The sequence below is a fragment of the Taudactylus pleione genome, unplaced genomic scaffold, assembly GCF_031769625.1.
Source record: "Taudactylus pleione unplaced genomic scaffold, aTauple2 ptg000043l, whole genome shotgun sequence".
Taxonomy (NCBI): Eukaryota; Metazoa; Chordata; class Amphibia; order Anura; family Myobatrachidae; genus Taudactylus; species Taudactylus pleione.
In genome coordinates this window covers 11,002,848-11,025,164 of record NW_028284445.1, presented here as the reverse complement: position 1 = coordinate 11,025,164, position 22,317 = coordinate 11,002,848, and the positions used below count along the sequence as shown (strand labels likewise).

Genomic DNA, 22,317 nt, shown 5'->3' with positions numbered 1-22,317 from the left:
GCCTCATGCTTCAGACATGTACCTGGTTCCTAATGAATTGATAAGATGAGTTCTCAAGAATGTATCCAGATCACAAAATGACACAATTATATGACCATCATTTATTTTAAAACCATGAGGTTGGGAGAAAGCTGCATGCGTTTATGGCATACATGCCTACTCTCCCGATTTGGTCGGGAGCCTCCGGAAAATCGGGTGCTGCTCCCGGCCCCCAGAAAAGTAGGCATGTCTCCCGGCCCCTCCAGTCCCCCCCGCAATACTTACCCAAACACCCGCAGCGGGGGGGCTGATGACGCGATTCTCACTGAATATCGTCATCATGACCCAGCCCCCTGCTCCACAATGCTGGAAATCTCGGCAGTGTGTAGCGGGGGCGGGGCCAAAATGACGCAAGTACTTGGCTCCGCCCCTAATCCTCACCTGTTGTTATTCCGCCAACCTACATAACAAGTATTCCCCATACTTCTTAGATCGTTAGCTCATGTGGGCAGGACCATTATTACATTCTGTAGCATGTCATTTGTTTATATCATGATCCCCGTTATTGACAGCAGTATGTAATTTTTTAATAAATATTTATAAAAATGCTGCATACTCCTTCAAGGTTTCCGTTTGCTGCCCTTGCTCTGTTGCCTGGGAAATGGCTTGCAAGGTCTTGAGAAAGGATTTTAAGTTTGTGCGGAATAATCAGCATTGCCATTCCAATTTAAATCATAACTCAGAGGCTTGTAGGCAACCCGTATTTGTTTTTATTAATTACAAATTTTAATGACAATGATTTTTTTTTTTATTGCAAGTACAAGTATGTTCAATCTTGAGTCTGTTTCCTTTTATACATGCCTTTTGTATTTAATTTGAACAGTCAGTTTAAATATTTCAATACCTTTATTTCCAGTGAATAAATAAATTCTGCATCGTTTTGCAAACTAAATTAAAGACTTTTTATTCCTGTTTTTTTCCGCAACTGAAATGAATGACAGACCAAAGTTACTGAATTCTAATAATTTCAGTTTATTTAAACGTTAAATTATAAAACCTTATTGGTATGAGGATTATTAGGAAATTTCCAGATGCATTCATTACATTCAGATGTTAAATGTGTAAAATATATTCAAGAAAGTTTTTAATTATTTTTATCTTGGATTCTATCCCAGATCTGTAATAATGGAGAACTCATGCAACATATTTTCTTTTGAGCTTTTTTGAACATATTTTACAATTTTTTTATTTATATTTTACATATTGTTAGAAAGAATAGATTAACCTGGAAAAACAAATAACATTAATTCCTACAGTAAATACAGTGTGAATCAAGTGGCTGCAATGATGATACATGTGTAAGGTGTCTGACTGACATGTGAGAGGTGATAGGTTTGAGTCCCGGGCATGAAAGTATTTTGAAATGTGTGTGTTAAATAAAAGAGAATGTGACAGAAGGTGCTTGGGGACAGAGGAGTAGCGTGGAACCATTGTGCCCGGAGAAAGTGCATGTTATAGCGCCCTTCCCCCCCTGTACTGAACAGTGCCAGTGGGGTATAGCCAGCCTGTAGGGGAATACTGAAGTGAAGAGAAAAAATGCAAACAGTGGCTGTATCACGCTGGGCGTTGAGGTCCAATTGTGGGAAAAGAATATTTTGCTGATCTGACATTAAGGAGTAGCTCCTTTGGCACTGCTTTATTTATGTATAGCACCTAGGATCTGACTTTTATCTCCTTTGAATCATTGTTAATTATCAATAGAGGATATTGTTATACATTCCAATCATTTAACTTGACAGAATACATGTGCTAGAGTGACATTCCACAGGGTGTACAGCCAGGGCTGCAACTAGGGGGGTAGAGGGGGGGTTGCCGCTCTTGTAGGTTTGGAGCCACATTCCTGCCTTGAGAAGCACAGAGACACCGTCAGTCTAATGTGGTGCCGTTCGCAATCCAATCAGTGCTCGTGGACCAGCAGCCAATCAGCTGAGGCTGCCAGTTCCTGATCGGGTCCACATTGCAATAATGGCAGTACTGGTAGTTCCCCAGCGTGTGGCAGCCCCATTCTGCGCCACCCCAAGCTCACCCACCGCACGGCCCTGGCAGGTAAGAGAAGGGAGATGGGGCCTTACTGTGGCTTAAGGTAAAAGAGGCCTTACTGTGGCATAATGTGTAAGGAGCCTTACTGTGGCATAATGTGTAAGGAGCCTTACTGTGGCATAATGTGTAAGGAGCCTTACTGTGGCATAATGTGTAAGGGGTCTTACTGTGGCATAATGTAAAGGGGGGCCTTACTGTGGCATAATATATATGGGGCATTACTATGCCATAAACGTATAAGGGGCATTACTGTGCCATAAATGTATAAGGGGCATTACTGTGGCATAATGTGTTGTAAGGGGCATTACTGTGGCATAATGTGTTGTAAGGGGCATTACTGTGGCAGAATGTGTTGTAAGGGGCATTACTGTGTTGCATAATGTTTTATAAGGGGCATTACTGTGTCACAAAACCACATACCCTTTTCATCCTCTATGTTGTATATAGATTTATTTATTTTTTTGGGGGGGGGGCGCGCCAAGTTATGACCTTGCCCCGGGTGACAAAAATCCTAGTTCCAGCCCTGATACAGTTTATTACTGCAATTACTGCCCCAAGCACCTTTCACTGGAGTGGGAACACCTATAGGAAGCTCCCTTCTTAGCTATGCTCCTACTTTGCAAATTTACATTGCATCTATATTAATGTGAGTACTACTAATCATGTTCTCTCTCCTAATATTTTTTACAAGACCTTTCAAATAACACTGTGTGTTCATGCCTGGGAACACCGATCCTTAACAGCAGGTTAACGATCCTGCTGTCTCCTACAGGAAAGGTTTTACATAGGTTGGGTACCACCATTACTTTAAATAGCAAAGCAGTGACTCTTTTTAAACTCATACCTTATAATAGAAGCTTTGGATTTTACCTCAGATGTGTAACTATTAAGTCCATTGAAGCATGAATGAATGAATGAATGAATGAGGAGAGAAGGAGGGAGGGGATCAAAGAAGAGAGGGGAGAGGAAAGTGCTGATAAGAGAGGGGAGGTGTCAGAGGCCAATATGAATGGAGAGGGGAAGGGCAAAGCCAATCAGAGACGGCCAGTGACAGAAGCCAATAAGGAGAGGAGAGGGGTGGTGGCAGAAGCCAATAAGAAAAGGAGAGGAGAGGTGTGGTTACAGAAGCCAATAAGAAAAGTAGAGAAGAGAGGGGTGGAGACAGAAGCCAATAAGAAAAGGAGAGGGGAGGGGCAAAGAGTTGATCAGAGAGGGGTGGTGACAGAATCCAATAAGAAAGCAGTGGACAGGGGCAAAGAGCCGATCACAGGGCAGAGAGGGGAGGGAATTAAAGAGGTGAGAAGTGACTGTAATCAATCTGACAGGAAATGGGAGCTGACAGAAGATGATCACAGAGGAGGGAGGGCCGGAGGGGAGGCAATCTGGGCAGCTTGAGGGAGAATGAAATGTAGAAACGGATCTCAGATCTGTAACTTATTTAGAATATATAGTAAACAAACCGAGATAAAACTAACAGATGGCCGTCATAATGTGCAGCACCCCATGAATTCCGGAACCCTAAATGGCGCCCTCTGTCCATTTTTTAGCAGGAGCTCATGCTCCACTGGAACCACCATCGCTACTCTCCTGCTTGGGGAGGTGACCAGATGGAGGGGGAATTGGCCAGGTAGGAGATAGGGGCAGCCAGGAGACGCTGGGATAAAAGAAAAAGAAGGATTATAAACAGAAAATTTAAAATTGACAGGTCCAAGCTGCGCCCCCTGTGCCATGGCCAATGTCGCACCACCCTAGTTACAGCCCTGACAAAACCTACCAAGGTCTTTGCCCACAAATGTATCCTTCCAAATTGCTAATAATTGATTGGGCACAGATTCAAATGTATAGAATATGGTTTCTCACAGTGTGTCAAGTATCGGTCAGGAATCACACCTAATCAGCTATCATACAGTGACGATCAATTATAATTCATCAATGGAGCACCTCCGTGTACTAGTTGTTATGACAGAATTAATTTCGGATCATAACTGTATATGTGAAATTTGGTATGGTAGCCAAACATGAAAATCATTGACCCCTGACATGCTCAGCTGTAATAAATACGTGTACAGTTTGATCTGCACAGAATCCTATGTAAAAGTGTTCAAAATGATTAGAATAAAATACATATGCGATCCTGCTGATGTGTCAAATGCATTCACGTGACAGAGTATAATGCAGTTACAGTGAGTACATACAAAGCCTGCACAGAGTCTAATGCACAAAATATAGAGGTTTAAATACAACACATGTGCCATGATTTAGATGTTTGTTACTGTATGTCAGACAACATTAGGCTTATTTATTTAAAGCCCAACATAACATAAAGTATAGTGTAGTAACAGTAAGTACATACAACATCTGCACAGAATCCAGTGCTTTCACATAGTACAGATTATAATGCAGTAACAATGAGTACATATAAAACCTGCACAGAACCCAATGCAAGAAAAATATTTAATAATAATATACTTAATAACACATTCCTTTCCCTTCCCTCGGGACAATAAAGAGTCCACTTCGCCAAGTATGGCAAAGCTAAGGGGAAGGTTATGTGACAAAGAAGGTACTTTGCCACGTTCTGATGTCTAGAACAGGACTCGCTCCCTAGGAAATGGGGCAGACAGGGTTAACGATCCTGCTGTCTTCTACAGGAAAGGTTTTACACAGGTTGGGTATGGGACCAACAGCGGCATCCTGACAGTCAGAATTCCGACAGTAGAATGTAAGCTCCCTAACACTAACCCTTACCCCTAACCCTAATTACATCCAAATCGGGTGAACGGTGTAGGAATTACAACAGTTTCAATATGTGCCTCCCACTTTTTAAGGGGCCAAAAGTAATGGGACTATCAACTCAAAAGCTATTTCATGGACAGGTGTGGGCTATTCCCTCGTTATTTCATTATCAATTAAGCAGGTAAAAGGTCTGGAGTTGATTCTAGGTGTGACATTTGCATTTGGAATCAGTTGCTGTCGACTCTCAATATGAGATCCAAAGAGCTGTCACTATCAGTGAAGCAAGCCATCATTAGGCTGAAAAATCAAAACAAACCCATCAGAGAGATAGCAAAAACATTAGGTGTGGCCAAATCAACTGTTTGGAACATTCTTAAAAAGAAAGAACGCACCGGAGAGCTCAGCAACACCAAAAGACCCGGAAGACCATGGAAAACAACTGTGGTGGATGACAAAAGAATTATTTCCCTGGTGAAGAAAAACCCCTTCACAACAGTTGGCCAAATCAAGAACACTCTCCAGGTGGTAGATGTATATGTGTCAAAGTCAACAATCAAGAGAAGACTTCACAAGAGTGAATATAGAGGGTTCACCACAAGATGCAAACCATTGGTGAGCCACAAAAACAGGAAGACCAGATTAGAGTTTGCCAAACAACATCTAAAAAAGCCATTACAGTTCTGGAACAACATCCTATTGACAGATGAGACAAAGATCAACTTGTACCAGAGTGATGGGAAGAGAAGAGAAGAGAAGGATAGGAACTGCTCATGATCCAAAACATACCACCTCATCAGTGAAGCATGGTGGTGGTAGTGTCATGGCGTGGGCATGTATGGCTGCCAATGGAACTGGTTCCCTTGTATTTATTGATGATGTGACTGCTGACAAAAGCAGCAGAATGAATTCTGAAGTGTTTCGGGCAATAATATATGCTCATATTCAGTCAAATGCTTCAGAACTCATTGGACAGCGCTTCACAGTGCAGATGGACAATGACCCGAAGCATACTGCAAAAGCAACCAAAGAGTTTTTGAAGGTTAAAAAGTGGAATGTTATGCAATGGCCAAGTCAATCCCCTGACCTGAATCCGATTGAGCATGCATTTCACTTGATGAAGACAAAACTGAAGGGAAAATGCCCCAAGAACAAGCAGGAACTGAAGACATTTGCAGTAGAGGCCTGGCAGAGCATCACCAGGGATGAAACCAAGCGTCTGGTGATGTCTATGCGTTCCAGACTTCAGGCTGTAATCGCCTGCAAAGGATTTGCAACAAAGTATTAAAAAATGAAAGTTTGATTTAGGATTGATTAGTTTGTCCCATTACTTTTGGCCCCTTAAAAAGTGGGAGGCACATATAGAAACCGTTGTAATTCCTACACCGTTCACCTGATTTGGATGTAATTACCCTCAAATTAAATCTAAAAGTCTGCAGTTAAATCACATCTTGTTTGTTTCATTTCAAAGCCATTGTGGTGGTGAATAGAGGCCAAAATATGAAAATTCTGTCAATGTCCCAATATTTATGGACCTGACTGTAACTCTTCCCCCTTTGTGCCTACCCCTATTCCTCCCCTTGGTGCTTACCCCCTAAACCTAACCCTCCCCTAACCCACAATACTTACCTTCAGGATGCCGGCAGTTGGGATGCTGGAGCCGGGATCCCACCGCTTTCAGGATTCCTGTGCCTCTATTTAGACCGTCGGCATCCCAGTGCCGCGGTGCAGTAGATTCTGGCTTAGTGCCAGAATCTACCGTGCATGCGCGGATCTCCAAGAAAATGGTGCCTGCACTATTCCCGGGGACAGCAGTACTTCGCATGTGCAATTCACCGGGAAAATGCCAGCCGCCATTTTTCCAGTGATTTTTGCTGCTCTGCAGCGCTGCCTTGGCGCTGCAGAGCAGCACTTTAGAGACTACGGACAGGTAAATATAAGACTATATGGGTGCATGGTGTGCGATGTGGGCCTGTGCGTGCCCCACACACCCTGCGCCCATTATAGATACTCCCCTGGCAGTCCCATTATCAAGATAACCTTGCAGAATAGGCTGTACATTTATCTAGGTCTGGCCTTAAATCCCAATAAATCCCAAGTCCAGATGTCAGTGTTTTTTCTGCAGTAAGCCTAATGCATATTCCTCAGCTGCTTCTTCTGTAAAGTGTTGTTTGCTTAGTATCCCTATATGTAATAATGGACATTTCCGTAATATGTGAAAAATGTGGACTGTTTATTTGTTGGAAATAGTGAAATCAATGTATTCCATTTAATGCGCTTTGTATAACTTACATTGATAAGTTAAGGTGTGAAGCATAAATTCCAATGAACAGGTTACTTTTATCTATACATCGAAACTTTCTGTGTGGCGCGACTCATGGCGTAGTGTATGGCACGACTCATGGCGTAGTGTATGGCACGACTCATGGCGTAGTGTATGGCACAACTCATGGCACATCTGTATTTGTTTTTTACTAGTATCAGCAAAAATGTATTAGTATTTTAGATATTTTTACATTACATTTGTGACGTTGTTCCCTTCTATAGTTTGCACTTAAAAGTTAATTTTAATATACAGTATATGCAGTAAGCTAACTTATTTTTCTTTGTTTTAGGGCCAAGCAGTGAAGAACGAGGATATATTTGTGGCTGTGAAAACATGCAGAAAGTTTCACAAAGATAGAAGTATGTTTCCTTATATGGAACCGTATGTTGTGTATTGTTCATTTGTTACAGAATTCGTTTATAATTTCTTTTTTTTTAGTTAAGGATTAACCGGCCTTCATATTGCAGCTGGATTTCTTTTACATTTTTTTAGTAATACACAGACGAAGGCATAGGAGGTACGTTTTCATATGTGATAAAACTATTCATGCACAACATGTTATTACATATGAAACAGTCAAACTATAACAGTGTTGGGCAATCTGACATTCATCGAGAGTTGCATGTGCACCCCCCAAACTTTAAAAAAGGGAAACATGAGTAATTTTAAAATAAAAAAAATACTAAAATGACCTTGGCACCCCACAACACCCATTCCAAAATACTCTCACCTGCTCATCACTTGCTCCAAAATTTAATCACATGCCACTCAGACTTCCCCACTTGCCACAAAATGCAAGCAATAAGACCCCAAATTCCATAAAATGCCCCCCCCCATATGCCCTCAGATCCACATGTACTCCAAAACTTCCCACATGCCACTCTGATCTCTTCAAATACCCTGATCTCCTCAAATACCCTGGCATGCCACCCAGTCCATCGCACATGCCTCTCAGATCAGCCCACATGCCACAAAGACCTTCCCACAGTATATGAAATGTCTGGGAGCCTCCTGAGTTTTGGAGCGGTCTGCCGGACTAGCAGAAGAGTATACCACCCTCCCAGATCTTGGTCACTTCCTAAGTGAAATACAGATGTATCTTCATACACTATTGCTGCAGTCCCACCAAACAGCCGTCCTCTGCATACCAGGTCACATCCAACTCTGCTTGCGTCGAGTGTCTATTTTGCCCAAAAATGCGTCTTATTCGCAATTCAACAAAACCGCTTCACGAGACTGCACTGATTCATTTGATGTGTGACACTTGTATATCTGTGTGCGACTGAGTCTAAGGGGTAAATTTACAAAAGTGAGAGTTTTTAGAATTGGAGAAGTTGCCCATAGCAACCAATCAGATTCTAGCTATTATCTTCTAGAAGGTGCTAGTTAAATGTTAAGTAGAATCTGTTTGGTTGCTATGGGCAACATATAGATGTGTTCTGCTACATCTTTTATGTGTAAGCAGCAAATCGCACCACGCATGGCGCGAGGCATGTGCCCACGAGCAGATACGCGCACTGCGTTCGCACCCGCGCCGCCATAGGAATGCATGGTGCGGTCGCAGTGTGTGGCATAGCGTATGTTGCTGTGGGTAATCGCGTGCGCACTTTTGTATCGCAATTGGCAAAGATGTAGCAGGACACATCTGTATGATGCTTTTTTCACGCCAAGTTCCATTGATCTTAGTATGAAGAGTCAGTTGCACACAAATATACAAGTGTTGCATATCAGTGCAATCTCGTGAAGCGGTTTTGTCGCATCTGATTGCGACAAAGATGCATTGTCAAGCAAAAAAGTCACTACCACCACTTGTCGCAGCTCACTCGCACCATATGTCACGTGCCGCATTGCATATTGTGGCTGGGTATATGTGGATTCATCTGCAGGCAAAGACAGAGAATATGTCTGAACTGGGTTCCGTGCTGGGGGCAGCAGATGAAGTCTCTCTGCATTTTTGATACCACTGAATTATATCCTTTGTATTTGTTCTAAGATGTATAAATAAACATTCAATCATATTTGTTTTACATTTATGTTTGCCGTGGTTTGTAGAGCGTTTTTGCATTTTTTCCAGTGGGATTTTGTTGGTCATGTAGGAGATACCCTGATCTTAGATACTGTAGTTAATTTTTAGATGTTCATTTTATTTCTATGAAATGATCAGTGTATTTCACCCTTGTACTGCACTATCATTGTGACCTTAATGATCACCCTGCTTGACATTTTTTTGTTTTTCCCCTTTTTTTTTTTTTTATTATAAAACACATTTCTCTTTGGTTATTCGCAGTACCTGTGGTTAAGAAGACTTGGGAAATGAATGCTGTACACCTTGAATATTACAGTGATCATACAGACACTACAATACCAACAATAGATTTAGGGATACCGAATGTTGAAAGAGGTAAGGTTTACATTTAGAGTCACACTGCTGACATTACACAATCGTGTATATCTATATGATCTAGTGTTAAGGAAAGTTAAATGAATTACAAGTTAAATAAACATTGTTACGCCTTTCACAGGACTGCTGCCCGCTTCTTGAGATAGTTTATGCCTTTTTTTTTTCTGACAGTCCTTTTGCTGGAATCAGAATAAACATGCTTTTTATTCTTGCAAAGTGCCAGCTTCTAGCTTGTTCTGTGCTGGGGATCTCTTTTAGCAGAGTCTGCTAAAAATCATATAGCATTGATTTAGCATGCAAGCACATTCAACAGTCCATTTTAGAACTCCATCCCTCATTAGATCCACACTATATGTCTGGACCCCAAATTGGAACCATTATAAGCTTCACAATTTTTACATTCATAAGTGTGTTCTAATACCAGCAGGTGCCAGGTCCTAATGGGAAGTCAGAATTCCAGGAACCAGTACATAATGGCAATAAGGTCTTTACACATTCTGTAACAAACTACCCTTCTTTTTGACAGCGGCCCCCTCAGATGTGTGTCTGGCATGGAGAGAGACCTAGGGACTATGGGCCTGATTCAGACCCGCTCGCGAGTGCACAGCGCTCGCAAGTGGGTCGATGGTCCCCCACTGCGCATGCGCGAGCCGCAGCGAGCGACGGCAGCTCAGTCACTCCTGGGCTCACTAGAAGACGGGGCGGCTGTCGATATTGATTGACAGCTAGCCCCGTTTTGTAGGCGGGGAGGGGGGGTGGCTGTGCAAATGGAGGCATTGCTGAAGGAACGCCTGCCGTTTGGGGGCGGCCCCACTGACATCACGAGTGATGTCAGTGGTGAGCTTCCGGCTCTATTAGAGCTGGAAGCTCACTGGGGCTTGCGGCAGACGAGATCCTACCACAAGGGTCTCATCGCAAGCCCGATGGTCGCAATGGTCGAGACCATCGCGACCATCACCTGGCCGCTCGCAAAAGCTGTGGGTGGTCACCCAAAGCTTAGCAAGCGGCCAGGTGGCCGGCTCCAATAAAAAAAAAAAACGCCCTGATTCAGAGCGTAATTTGGGCTGTCTTTAACGGTTCACACAGACCTCTAATCTATATAACTCCCACTCTGTTAGTGCTTGTCGCCAGTTGCCAGGAGCTAAGCACCCAAACCAAACATCAAGATAAAGAAATAAAACCTAACTAAAAGTTAGGACCTAGCCAGTGCCTTACTCCAAGGCACTAAAAACAAGACTGCGCTTAGGATGGAAGGGGTTATATAAGGGGGTGGGAGCTAGTTTTCATTTAGCTAGCGTCCGATGCCACACCTCACTATGCATAACCCAGAAGTAATGGCATCCCCCAGATGGACTCCAAGGAAGAGATTTTAAGGTCAAATGAAATGTGACACTGCGGAAGGTCGACCGGCCTAGAAAACACCAGTCGGTCCAATTCGTCCCAGAGGTTCTCAGTGGGTTTAAGATCCGGACTCTGAACTGACCAGTCCATCCGGGTTACCCAATTTTCTGTATACCAGACCAGCCAGGCCCCGAGAAACATGTCAGGGGGCATTGTCATCGTAATAAAAACATGTGTTGTTTTCCTAGAACTGCAAGTGCATGGGCCACCCTATGAAGTTTTCTTGCAGAAACCTTGCGCGGGGGGTGTCAAATATCTTTTGTTAACATGGTGTATATGTGTATCCAGTGGCGGCTCCTAACCTTTCTGGATGGGGGGGCTGCACATCATAGGCCAAAGGCTGCATTGTATGCAGCCCTCTCTTCCCTGCCATCCTGATGATTGACAGCAAATGTCACCAGGAGGCTAGGCTTAAGTTCAGCGGCCGTGAGGGTCGGGGCCTAAATGATGGGACATGGCTTAAGCCTGGAGTTGCCAGCAGACAGGCAGGCTTATAGAGGCTGCATGAGTTGCAAGCCCCTAGAAGTCAGGTAGGGCTGCCGTAATGGCATTGGAGTGGCTTCCCATGCTATTGCAGTCAGGACTGGCAGTCCCAGGGGGAGAAAACACCTCCCCCTGGGACTACCTGTCTGGCTGTGATCAGGAGGGAGTGCTTCCAATGGGAAGTCACTACCACTGCTAGGCATCCCTGCGAGTGGTGGACTTTGCTGGGGGGGCTGCTGTCCCGCAGCCCCTAGGTAAAAACCACCACTGTGTGTAACTGTATTGTTCTGTTTTTTATTTTGTGATTTTCCTTTTTTATTAGTAGACTTCAGTAATGTACCTTGACGCATGCACAGTGCGACTTAGATACATGCTTCGTTTACCGATAATCGCTCAACTGTAAAAATAGCGGCAGAACGTAGATTTCTGAATCAGGCCCAAAGACGCAACAGTGAGGAAATCGTACACAATATGGGAATAGCTCCCCATGGGTGGCTCCATGCGTCTCGTGCCATATGGCACATAAAGGATAGGTGTATGTGGACACATCTGTAGTGTACATTTTAAAGTAGAGTGAAAGCCTTCATGTAGTAATATAGAAGTCCTAACACCAGAATTTGTATCTCATTGTAAGTTACGTAAATTAAGCCAGCAAGCACTAGAATTCCTAGAGCAGGAAATCTGTGCTGAGGAAATAGGAGATCAGAATCCACAAAAATAAAAAAAACTTTGTGGGCTTATTGCAGGACTTTCAGGCAAAATCTGTAGCCCTCCATTATGTTTATCTTTTAGGAAGCATTTTAAAAGACAACACTTTTCCCTAACCAACCCTGGAGGCTAGAATTATAGCCTAAAGAAGGCTTAAATGATTGCTCCAGATGCCAACCCATATCTCTCCTAACCGGTGACTCTAAGCTGCTGCATGTGCAAAAATATTAACATCCAGACTTGCTGCAATGACCGGAATCATATTGGCTTCATTCCGGGTAGACGAGTTACATAATACACTGAACAGTGGATCCTAGTCATTGCCAGCTCCCCACACTTATTCATTTCATTGGACACATCAAAGGCATGTGGATAGTTATAGAAATAGCTACCCTTCTATAAAGCAGGTTCTAGGGAACATGTTTGACAGGAATATTGCTCTTCAGATCTGCCTATCTTCCAAAGAGACAGTAGAGATAATGAGATTAATCTTCAACCATTCACACCTGTAATGAGCCCACACAGGGATGCCCGCTGTTTCTCTTAATATTGACTTTTATTATTAACTGCTTGTTACTAGGATACAATCTCACAAAATATTAAAGTGATAACAATAGGAGCATGGAGTACAAGCTTACTTATAAAGGCAGAGCAGCAGTGAATGGGTGCAGCACACTCCATTGGTAGGTGACCGTAAAAGTGTGATTGCAGAGGGATAAGGAACAGCCTCAGTCTTTATGTACACCCCAGGTGTGTCCACACCTCTCCATAACACAGACATGTCCCCTCTGTGATATGGACATGCTCCCTGTCCCGATCCTCGCACTCACGCTGGCCCTAGGATTGCATTAAGGCAACATGCCCCTTGGTAATAGAGTTTCCATAGGTGAAGGGTAAGGCCTTCATAACATACAATACAGGTGTGTCCTCATACATCTAGCCTTAATACACCATGCAGCGTGACTTGCCTGGCGTGAGTGAGCCGCCAGGTCCCATGCTAGTCCGTGCATCTTTATTTGCTGAAAATGCGTCTTCGTCGCAATGCGACTAGGACGGACAAGCAGACTGTGCTGATTAATTTGATATGTGTCACTTGTATATCTGTGTGCACCTGAAAAAAGCTGCCGCTGCTACATTGTAGCACTTCTTATACAGATTCAGAGACTCAGTCGCACACAGATATAAAAGTGTCACATATCACATTAATCAGTGCAGTCTGCTGGTGTGTTCTAGTCGAAAAAGAGGCATTGCGACCAGTGGCAGGCTGGGTTGGGGGGCAGGGTGCCATGTGCCCCCCGAGCCACAGCGCCATGTGGGCCACGGGCAGTCTGTGTCTCTGTGACACAGACTGCACCACGCGTGTAACGCTGACCGGACGGAGTTCGGTCAGCACTACACAGTACCTGACAAACACACAGCCGCTGGCTCCGGCAGCTGTGTGTTTGTTTTGAGTGGCAGCCAATGAGAGTCTGTCAGACTCTCACTGACTGCCGCTGCGCACACTGCATCTTCCGGCTCCTGCAGTGGGTAATGGGAGAGACGTCATGACGTCATATGACGTCTCTCCCATAATGCAGAGCGGCCAGCCCCGGGAGCCTGGAGGACAGACGGAGGAGCGGATGGCGGCAGCGGGAGCGAGGATTCAGGTAAGTGTTTTTGTTCTTTTTTATAACATGTGTGTGTACTGTGGGAGGGGGGACTACTACTGGGGGCACTACAAGGGGGAGAGCGCTACTGGGGGCACTACAAGGGGGGGCTACTACTGGGGGCTCTACAAGGGGGAGAGCACTACTGGGGGCTCTACAAGGGAGATTACTAATGGGCGCACAACAAGGGGGGCTACTACTGGGGGCATTACAAGGGGGGGATTACTACTGGGGGCATTACAGCATTACATAGGGGGGGACTACTACTGGGGGCACTACAAGGGGGAGAGAGCAATACTGGGGGAACTACAAGGGGGAGAGCACTACTGGGGGCACTCAAGGAGGGGGATCTACTGCTGGGGGCACTGCATAGGGGGTGCCACTACTGGGGATATAAAGGGCTTACTACTGGGGGCACAAGGGGCACTGCACAGTGGGGACCACTACTGGGGGCACTATATAAGAAGCTTACTACTGGGGGCACAAGAGCACTGCACAGGGGGGACCGCTACTGGGGGCACTGTATAAGGGGCACTGTATAGGAGGATCACTACTGGTGACCTGTATAAGGTGGTCCTCTCCTGGGGCACAGGGGGCACTGCATATGGGCACCACTACAGGGGGCTGTCCCATATCTTTATTTTTACTTTACATTAATTCCATATGGACCTGCCTCCTTCCTGGAACACTTGAGGGGGGATGCCTAAGCACGCACGTGCTTCGGGCACCCTGGCTACATGCTACTCCTCTGCCAGGGCCACCTGCATGCATTTGCCCCACAGGCTAAAAGTTGCTAACAAGCCCCTGATTGCGACTTAGACCCATATTCAAGTAGAGACGAAAAGCCGCAATCAGCGAAAAACATTGACCGAAAAACATTTGCCTATGCAATGTTTTCGCTACTTTCCTAGGTATCGCCCTATTCAATTCCAGGATGTTTTCGCATGTGCGAAAACTCCATAGGCAAAAACAGGTGAAACAGTTTCTCCACCCAAAGGCAGGAGAAAAAAAGTAGCAAAATCCCTATTTTTCTATTTTTGAGTAAAAATTAAGAACCCTTTGGGCACCCCCCCCCCCCCCCCCAACGACTAATTAGGCAAATTATCTTAATACCCCCTAAAAAAGGTATGTCATTTTTGGGGTGAAAATGCAAAAAGTTTTGAAAATGAGGCTAAAGTTCTGGGTTAGGTATTTTGGGGTGCTCTAAGGAGTGGGACAGGTGTTTTTAGGATTGCAGGAGGCTGCAGCTGGCCTATTTTTTTTGTACCCCCAATTTAACTACAGCAATTAGACACTGCTTTATATAATTTTCAATTCTTATGCAAATATGCATATAACAGCCCTTTCACTCAATATAAGATCCCTAATTACTTTTATTAGGGCTATTAATACACTTCTATATTGATTCCCGGGCCAGTTAGGTTTTTTAGAGGATACAGACTGATTACCCTAGTTTCGCTATTTGCTGCTTTTGCACATATTCGTTTTTTTATTATGTCGTTTTTTTTTTTAAATTGTTTATGCACTTTCCATGGTTTGTTTGGCAGCTGTCCAGGCTACCGAATCTGTGGCGCTTTGCAAATGAACCTTGACGATAATGCTACATATGATCTTTCTATGTTAGTGTCTTGTTACAAAGTTAATTTTACTTATATACTACTCAACGTATTGAAACTTATTTTATTTTTTTCAGAGAAGAATCCCCATATATTCCAATAAGACATAAAGCAGCTGCATTTCTGCTTCGCTTGTTCTAGTATTATAAATTAACTGAGCCAGATTCTCCCTGACACAGTTGCTTACTAGGACTTATGTTATTCAATTACCTTTTATATAGTACTATCGATTTTAATGCATTAGGCTATCCTACTGCGATGTGATATTACTTCTGCCTGGAGTACCTCACAATTGTAAAATACCATTATAATGCAATTCATTTTTCTTCCAAAGTGAATTATAGTTATTGGTACAGAGCTACGTTGTATTTCACTTGAGATATTGATCAAACTTTTCTGTCTTGTCCAATTTCACTTCCATTTTCAATATCTTTCCATTACTTGTGAATGGTACTTATACTGGGTATATTTAATACAATTCTCATAAACAAAGGATACCAACTTTCTCTATTGCAGATTTCGGGGCTGATGTAGTGTAGCTCCTACTTTGCGTGACCGGAACGTCTCTGCGGTCGGACCACCCCTATCTGCCCGCTTGGTTTCATACCCGTCCTCATTATTGATGTGCATTTGCACCAAGCCCTATTCCTATGGTATCCGGTCTAAAGATCTAAAGTAAAAAGGTAGACAATGTCTTGATAGACACCAAATTTTTGACACGCAATAGGTCGATAGGGACAAAAGTTCGACACACTAAAGGTCGACGTGATAAGGTCGATGGGGTCAAAGGGTCGACATGAAAATGGTTGACACATGATTTTTTAGTTTTTTTAGGGATAGGCACTTACCCCAACGGTTAGGGTTAGGCACCAAGGGGGGATGGTTTGGGTTAGGGTGAAGATTAGGGTTAGAAAAAAAAAGAAATGTCGACCATTTTCATGTCGACCATTTGACAATGTCGACCATTGTACCTGTCGACTTTCTTACATGTCAACCTTTAGTATGTCTACATTTTGTCCCTGTCAACCTTTTGTCCCTGTCGACCTATTGCCTGTCTAACATTTGGAGGTGAATTTACTAAAGTGAGAGCTTTTAGAAGGGAGTTTTAAAAGTGATGTTGTCCATGGCAACCAATCAGATTCTACTTAACATTTAACTAGCACCTTCTAGAAGATAGTAGCTATAATCTGATTGGTTGCTATGGGCAACATCACTTTTAAAACTCACTTCTAAAAACTCTCACTTTAGTAAATTTACCTCCTGGAGTCTATCTAGACATTTCCTACCTTTTTACTGCAGATCTTTCAATCTATAACGATTCCTGTTGCACCTGAAAACAGGTAGAATTACGCATACGTACAACTCTGTGTAGCCTGCGATTTCATCGACACGTCCTCGCTGCTAACACCCCATTACCACCCAGTTACACCCCTTCAGCTGCAAGTGGAGATGACTGAGTTGCATATGACTTGGCATTGCCTGTACGTGCACATGCTCATGAATTACTTCTGCAAAATTGACTTGCATTCAGCCCAGTTTAAGGACTGTTTTCTGACAAAAAACTTTAACATTTATAATATTAGGCTTTCTAATCATGTTTTCATGTGACTGAGCCATGAGCAGTGCTATAAAGCTACTGCTACAACTGAGCTACCTTAATAGGGGATATACATGGGGATTGCCTGTAAGTGTTAGCCCAGTGTATGCCACCATAGCCAAACAATGAATGACCAAACTTCAGAGGGGGCATGTCTAGAACTACACCAACATCCAACCCCCTTTCACTTAGTCTTACACCAGAAAACATACTCTGCATCTGCTCACAAACCAGGGAACACCCTTGTAAATGCACACTTTAACACTTTACACATGTTAAATATCATTTTATTATCTCTTCCTGGCAAAACAAAGTGTACTTTTTGCATATTGACGTATCATGAATTGCACAGCTGTGTCAGCACACATTTATGTTTAGATTTTTTTTTTTTTTTCTTTTTATTTTGCAATAAATATTGTATTACAGTACATTAGTTTTCTCATGTGTACAAAATTTTTCAATACTAATTGTTACATTGACGTAAAATAAATCAACATGGCTTTGTGCAACAAGTTGTGAATATTGAAAGAGTATTGTATATATTCCCTAAATTTTATTATTTGCCTAAAAGTCAATATCTCATCAAAATTAGGTTGTAATACCAAGTTCATATTAACAAAAAACACAGGGGAGACACTGACATGAGGGAAGAAAGGTGAAGGAGAGGGACCAGTACATGATGATGCAACTTCAATAGAAGAGCTGTCATGTTCCAATCTGGGAACATCTGCATGCATCTGTGTTCTGCTACCTCACCCGGGTCCTAATGCCTGCTACACTGCCGCCGCTAATGCCAGTTACCGCATACCTCCCAACATGACCCTCTCCAGGAGGGACACAATGCTCTGGTCCTGGACTTCCCTGGTAATTTATGATTGGTGGCGGCTCCAGGGGCGGGGATGCAGTACAGCCCAAAATTCAAATAGGGGAGTCACACCAACTGCCAGTGAATCCCAGCCAGTGATGTTTGGCAGCGTGTGAAATGACAGTTGGTGTAGCTCCCCTCTTTGAATTTTGGACTGCCCTGCAGCCCCACCTCTTACCAGGGAAGTCCAGGACCAGAGCATTGTGTCCCTCCTGGAGAGGGTCATGTTGGGAGGTATGGCTACCGTCCCCGGTTCCCGGCCACAGCTAACGCCCGCTAACCCCTACCCCCTCTCCCCCGCATCCCGGTCGCAGCAAACGACCCGTTCCTTCGACCCGGACCCTGCTACCGCCCACAAAAGACAGCCATCGTGCTGCACCCAAGGGAAGCCACAGTGAATACATCTGCTGGAGGCTCCTACTGCGGCTGTGCAACAAGTTGAAAAGTCCTATCTATTCAATGGCGCATTCTTGAGGTAATAGTTTAAAAACTGTAACTTTATAATTTACCTGAACCCCAAAAGCACGTAGCCTGGAACAATAGCTACCTAATAAAACAAACTACAAGTCTAAATTTGCCCCCTACCCTGAGTTATGCCTTCCCAATGTAACCCTGTTAAGGGTTAAATAACATACTATATTAATAAGTACATATATGAGGTAAATATATGTGTACTGCAGTCACAGTTCTTGAGGTAAAATGTATGTGTGTGTCATGTATTTATAATGGAGTATTGTAGTTCATGATATATATATACATATATATATTTTTTTTTTTATGTATTTACATATAAATTTATGTGGTACTTTTTTCCCTGTGGTGAGGATGTGCACAATGTATGAGAAGCACATGCACAGGAGAAGAATGAGGCGGAGTGATAATGGCTGGGAGTGGTTGGGTTCCTGTCAGGAAAAGAGGGGCAGGGACAGAGAGACATAAAAGGAGCTGCCAGCAGACTGGGAGTTAGTCTGCTGATCCCTCCCTCCAGTGCCTGTCCTCCTGTGACCCAGGCAGCCAGTGAGCGGCGATGAGCTGACGGGCACAGACGGGCAGAGCCGGAGAGGGAGCTGCCGCAGGAGGAGACCAGTGGGCAGGGGAACTCTCCCTACCTGAGAGGCAGCGGACGGAGCGGCAGAGCAGCGCTCACCATACCGCTGTCAGTCCGTGTATATGGAGAGGGGGTGTGGCCAGCAACCCTCCAAGGCTGAGCACCACAGGGAGAGCCGGAGTGAAGGTGAAGCTGCCTGGTTGCTGGGTGGTGCTAGGAAAAAAAGGCTGTGAGGGGGCATGTCCAGTATAGTAGGTAGAACAGTCAGAGGCAGTTTCCTATAGGACAGCTCAGCAGCAGCAGTCATCAGGGGGCATGATGGGAAGCTGAGAGAGCAAGGCTCCTGATGGATAAGTTAGCAGCGGCAGCAGCACCCTGCTAACAGTGGGTATCATGCACGGCACTCTCATAGACAAATACCACAGTGTCAGGCATATTTGTCTACCTACAGCTCCGGAGTAATGAGCTGGGGAAGGGGCGTGACAGTAGTAGTGCCTGATCGGAAGCCAATTAGAGGGGACTGATAGTTGGTAGAGTGAAGAGAACTCCTGCAATGCAGTGCACTCAATACTAACTGCCATAAGAAGCACTGCAGTATAGTACTTGCTCTCCGTATGTGTACAAACTAATGGTCAGTTATTAAAATTACCAAAGGATTCATCCGGAGAGACCTCCATTATATTTCTGGCTGACAAACTCAGTATAACACATGCAACACCCGCATATAGTGACCAGTTGGAGTAATTGCTACCTTTTAACACAGCCCAGTCAGAACCTTCAGGATCCATACTTAATATATAGCTATATATTGATTGGAGATAAGGACTTGTGAACGTTCAACTAGAACACTTTTTAAAGTTAGTAAAACTATATATGCATATATAAATACAGCTGTAGTAGTTATGTGTTCTTCTGGTACCAGTGCTACGAATCCTATAAATTGTAATATGTTCTTATTTGACATAATATAGTTAGAGGTGTAAGAAATAATTTTGTAAAACGGAGAATAAGATAGGTATATGTAAAGTAGCTGTGATTCTCGGTTATTAATAACTATATATTAACAATAAATGTTAATTTGTTATGACACAAAACCAGTTGCTATGGAAGTTATTGTCATGGAATCTGATGATCTGTAACAATAAAATTCAAGCTTTAGCATCCGTTGAGCCGTACCCGGATTATAGAGTAAGTGGTATCAAAGGTGTTAAAAATATACATATACCGATCTGCCCAGCTATTTTGTTGCTCATGGCGTGGGGTGAGTCGCGCCATGGACTTGTGGCATACCGTGGTATTCTTCAACGAAGGATATGCTACGGCATGTAATACAGTGCTTAACCGCTGGGTGGCGAGTGGTCCACTGTTGTAATTTGTACTGAATGCCTTGTACTGAATGCCATACTGTTAAACTGGCAGTAAATTGGATGGATATCACATTCACAGCATTTGCATGTTCGCACAACCAATACTGTATTTTTAATGTCACATAATGTACATACAGTACAGTACTGTACCGTACAGTAAGATCTTATAAGAGGATGCAAATCACTGCACATACTGTACCTGTACAGTATTGTACATACGGTGCAGTAACTGAACAGTAGAGAAGTTACCCGAGTTGTTATCACGGTATAACCGTGTTATCACGGTATAACCGATACTGTAGATTAATGAGATGCACGCACAGCTTTCACTGAGATGGGATGAATTACAGTATGACAATTTTTTTTTTTAATTAAAAACAGCAGCGGGAGGAGTGCACAAGGATGAGGCCGCTCTGTGCGGTTCACTGTAGCTGTCGTGTGGGCTAGTTGTTAGGTGATCACTTTGGTAGAATTATGGTCCCGGGTTCGATCCCTGGAAAAGAATATACCGTACCGTATACTGTATATTTTTTTTTATTGGCATTGTCTGCTCTGGACACTATAGTGAAACTACTTTAGTAGTGTTGTACTGTAATACTGTAGTGTTGTTGTTTAAAAGGCTGCTTAAAAGTAAGACATTACAAACTGATTGTGTGTTTAAATAGTGCAAAACTTTCGTCAATGTCTGCACTGTGGTGGCTGTCTGCTTCGAGGGGTTACAATGGGATTTCATGCGCATGCCCAGTGGAGGGGTTACAATGGGATCTGTAGCGCCAAGAGAGGGCTCTGTATTTCAAACTGCGCGCCTGAAACGCAAACATGCGACAACGCAGATGCGGTCTCGGTCTTACACACTATAGCGACGTCTCTTGGACTGTGTCTGAGAGTGGTTTTTGTCTGGGAGAGAGCTCTCTGTGTTCAAAGCTGACTGTGCGTTTGAAGCGCAAAATAGCGTTGCATCGCAAACTCATGACAATGGTGATGCTCTTCCAACCTTGCACACTAAGTACGGTAGTAGGGGGATCTGAATGAGAGAGAGCTCTCTGTATTACACGGTTGGCGCTATGGTGGCTGTCAGCCATCTGCGATGGATTAGAAATGGAGGGGGTACCTGTACAATGGGATCTGTGGCGCCAAGCCATACGCCATGTAGCGCTATGCCATGGTGTATGGAAGATCATCACTGAGCGTGCGCAGTTGGTTGGCTGTATTACTGCAGTCGGTATGCTGTTGAATTTCCATCTCTGGCGGACGCATGCCCAGTAGGAGGGTTGCGATGGGATTTCTGGTGCATGCCCAGTAGGCCGAGAGTCATACACAGTGCATCAGGTCCCTTCCCCCAAAGCAAGCAAGAGCCTCTCATTACCATAATAAAGGATGCTTTGTTAATCCATTTAGTGTAAGCAGTCAGCTCTGCCCTAGTGTCCTGAAAAATGCTACAAATAGTGACCATTGCCAAGGACACCATCCCCCGTCTGCTAGGACAACTAGTGTGCCGCTATGAATGTGCCTGTACTGTATATTAAAAACTGACGGTACCGTTGAATTTTGCACCACACAATAGTGATTACATAACTGCAGAAACTGGTAGTGAATGGACTGTATAGAATGAGAGACAGGGCTCTGTATCACAAACTGTGCACCTAAAACGCGAAATGCAAACATGCGACTACGCAGATGCGGTCTCTGCCTTACACACTATAGCGACATCTCTTGGACTGTGTCTGAGAGTGGTTTCTGTCTGTGACTTTGCCACTACGGTTATGACTACATTACAGTGCACCACAGACGCCTGCCGTAACGAGTGAATTAGTGTCGTCGTGCGCCATACGTTATGCGCTGTGCGATGTACGACGTGCGTCACTGGCTATTGAAAATGGCTGCTAGTAGGGCGCGACGATTTTCGCATATAGAAGTGCAAGCAGGGAAATACACAGGCACTACTGCCTGCGCCGCAACGTTAGGTCACTGCAGCGCAGGTGGTCGGACCTGCTGAGGAGGGACAGGCCTCGCCTAGAACGGATCAGGAGGCGTATAAGGCGAAGTA

At 44.0% G+C, this 22,317-nt stretch overlaps 1 protein-coding gene across 4 annotated transcripts in view; it reads left to right on the top strand.

Annotated features, from left to right (window-relative positions):
- B3GLCT (beta 3-glucosyltransferase) overlaps positions 1–22,317 on the top strand; it is a 410,530-nt gene that overhangs the window by 339,648 nt on the left and 48,565 nt on the right. For all 4 annotated transcript variants that reach the window (XM_088460254.1, XM_088460251.1, XM_088460252.1 and 1 more), the window contains 2 exons: positions 7,428–7,497; positions 9,426–9,539. In XM_088460254.1, coding sequence (XP_088316380.1) covers positions 7,428–7,497; positions 9,426–9,539 — 184 coding nt within the window. The remainder of the gene's footprint in view (positions 1–7,427; positions 7,498–9,425; positions 9,540–22,317) is intronic.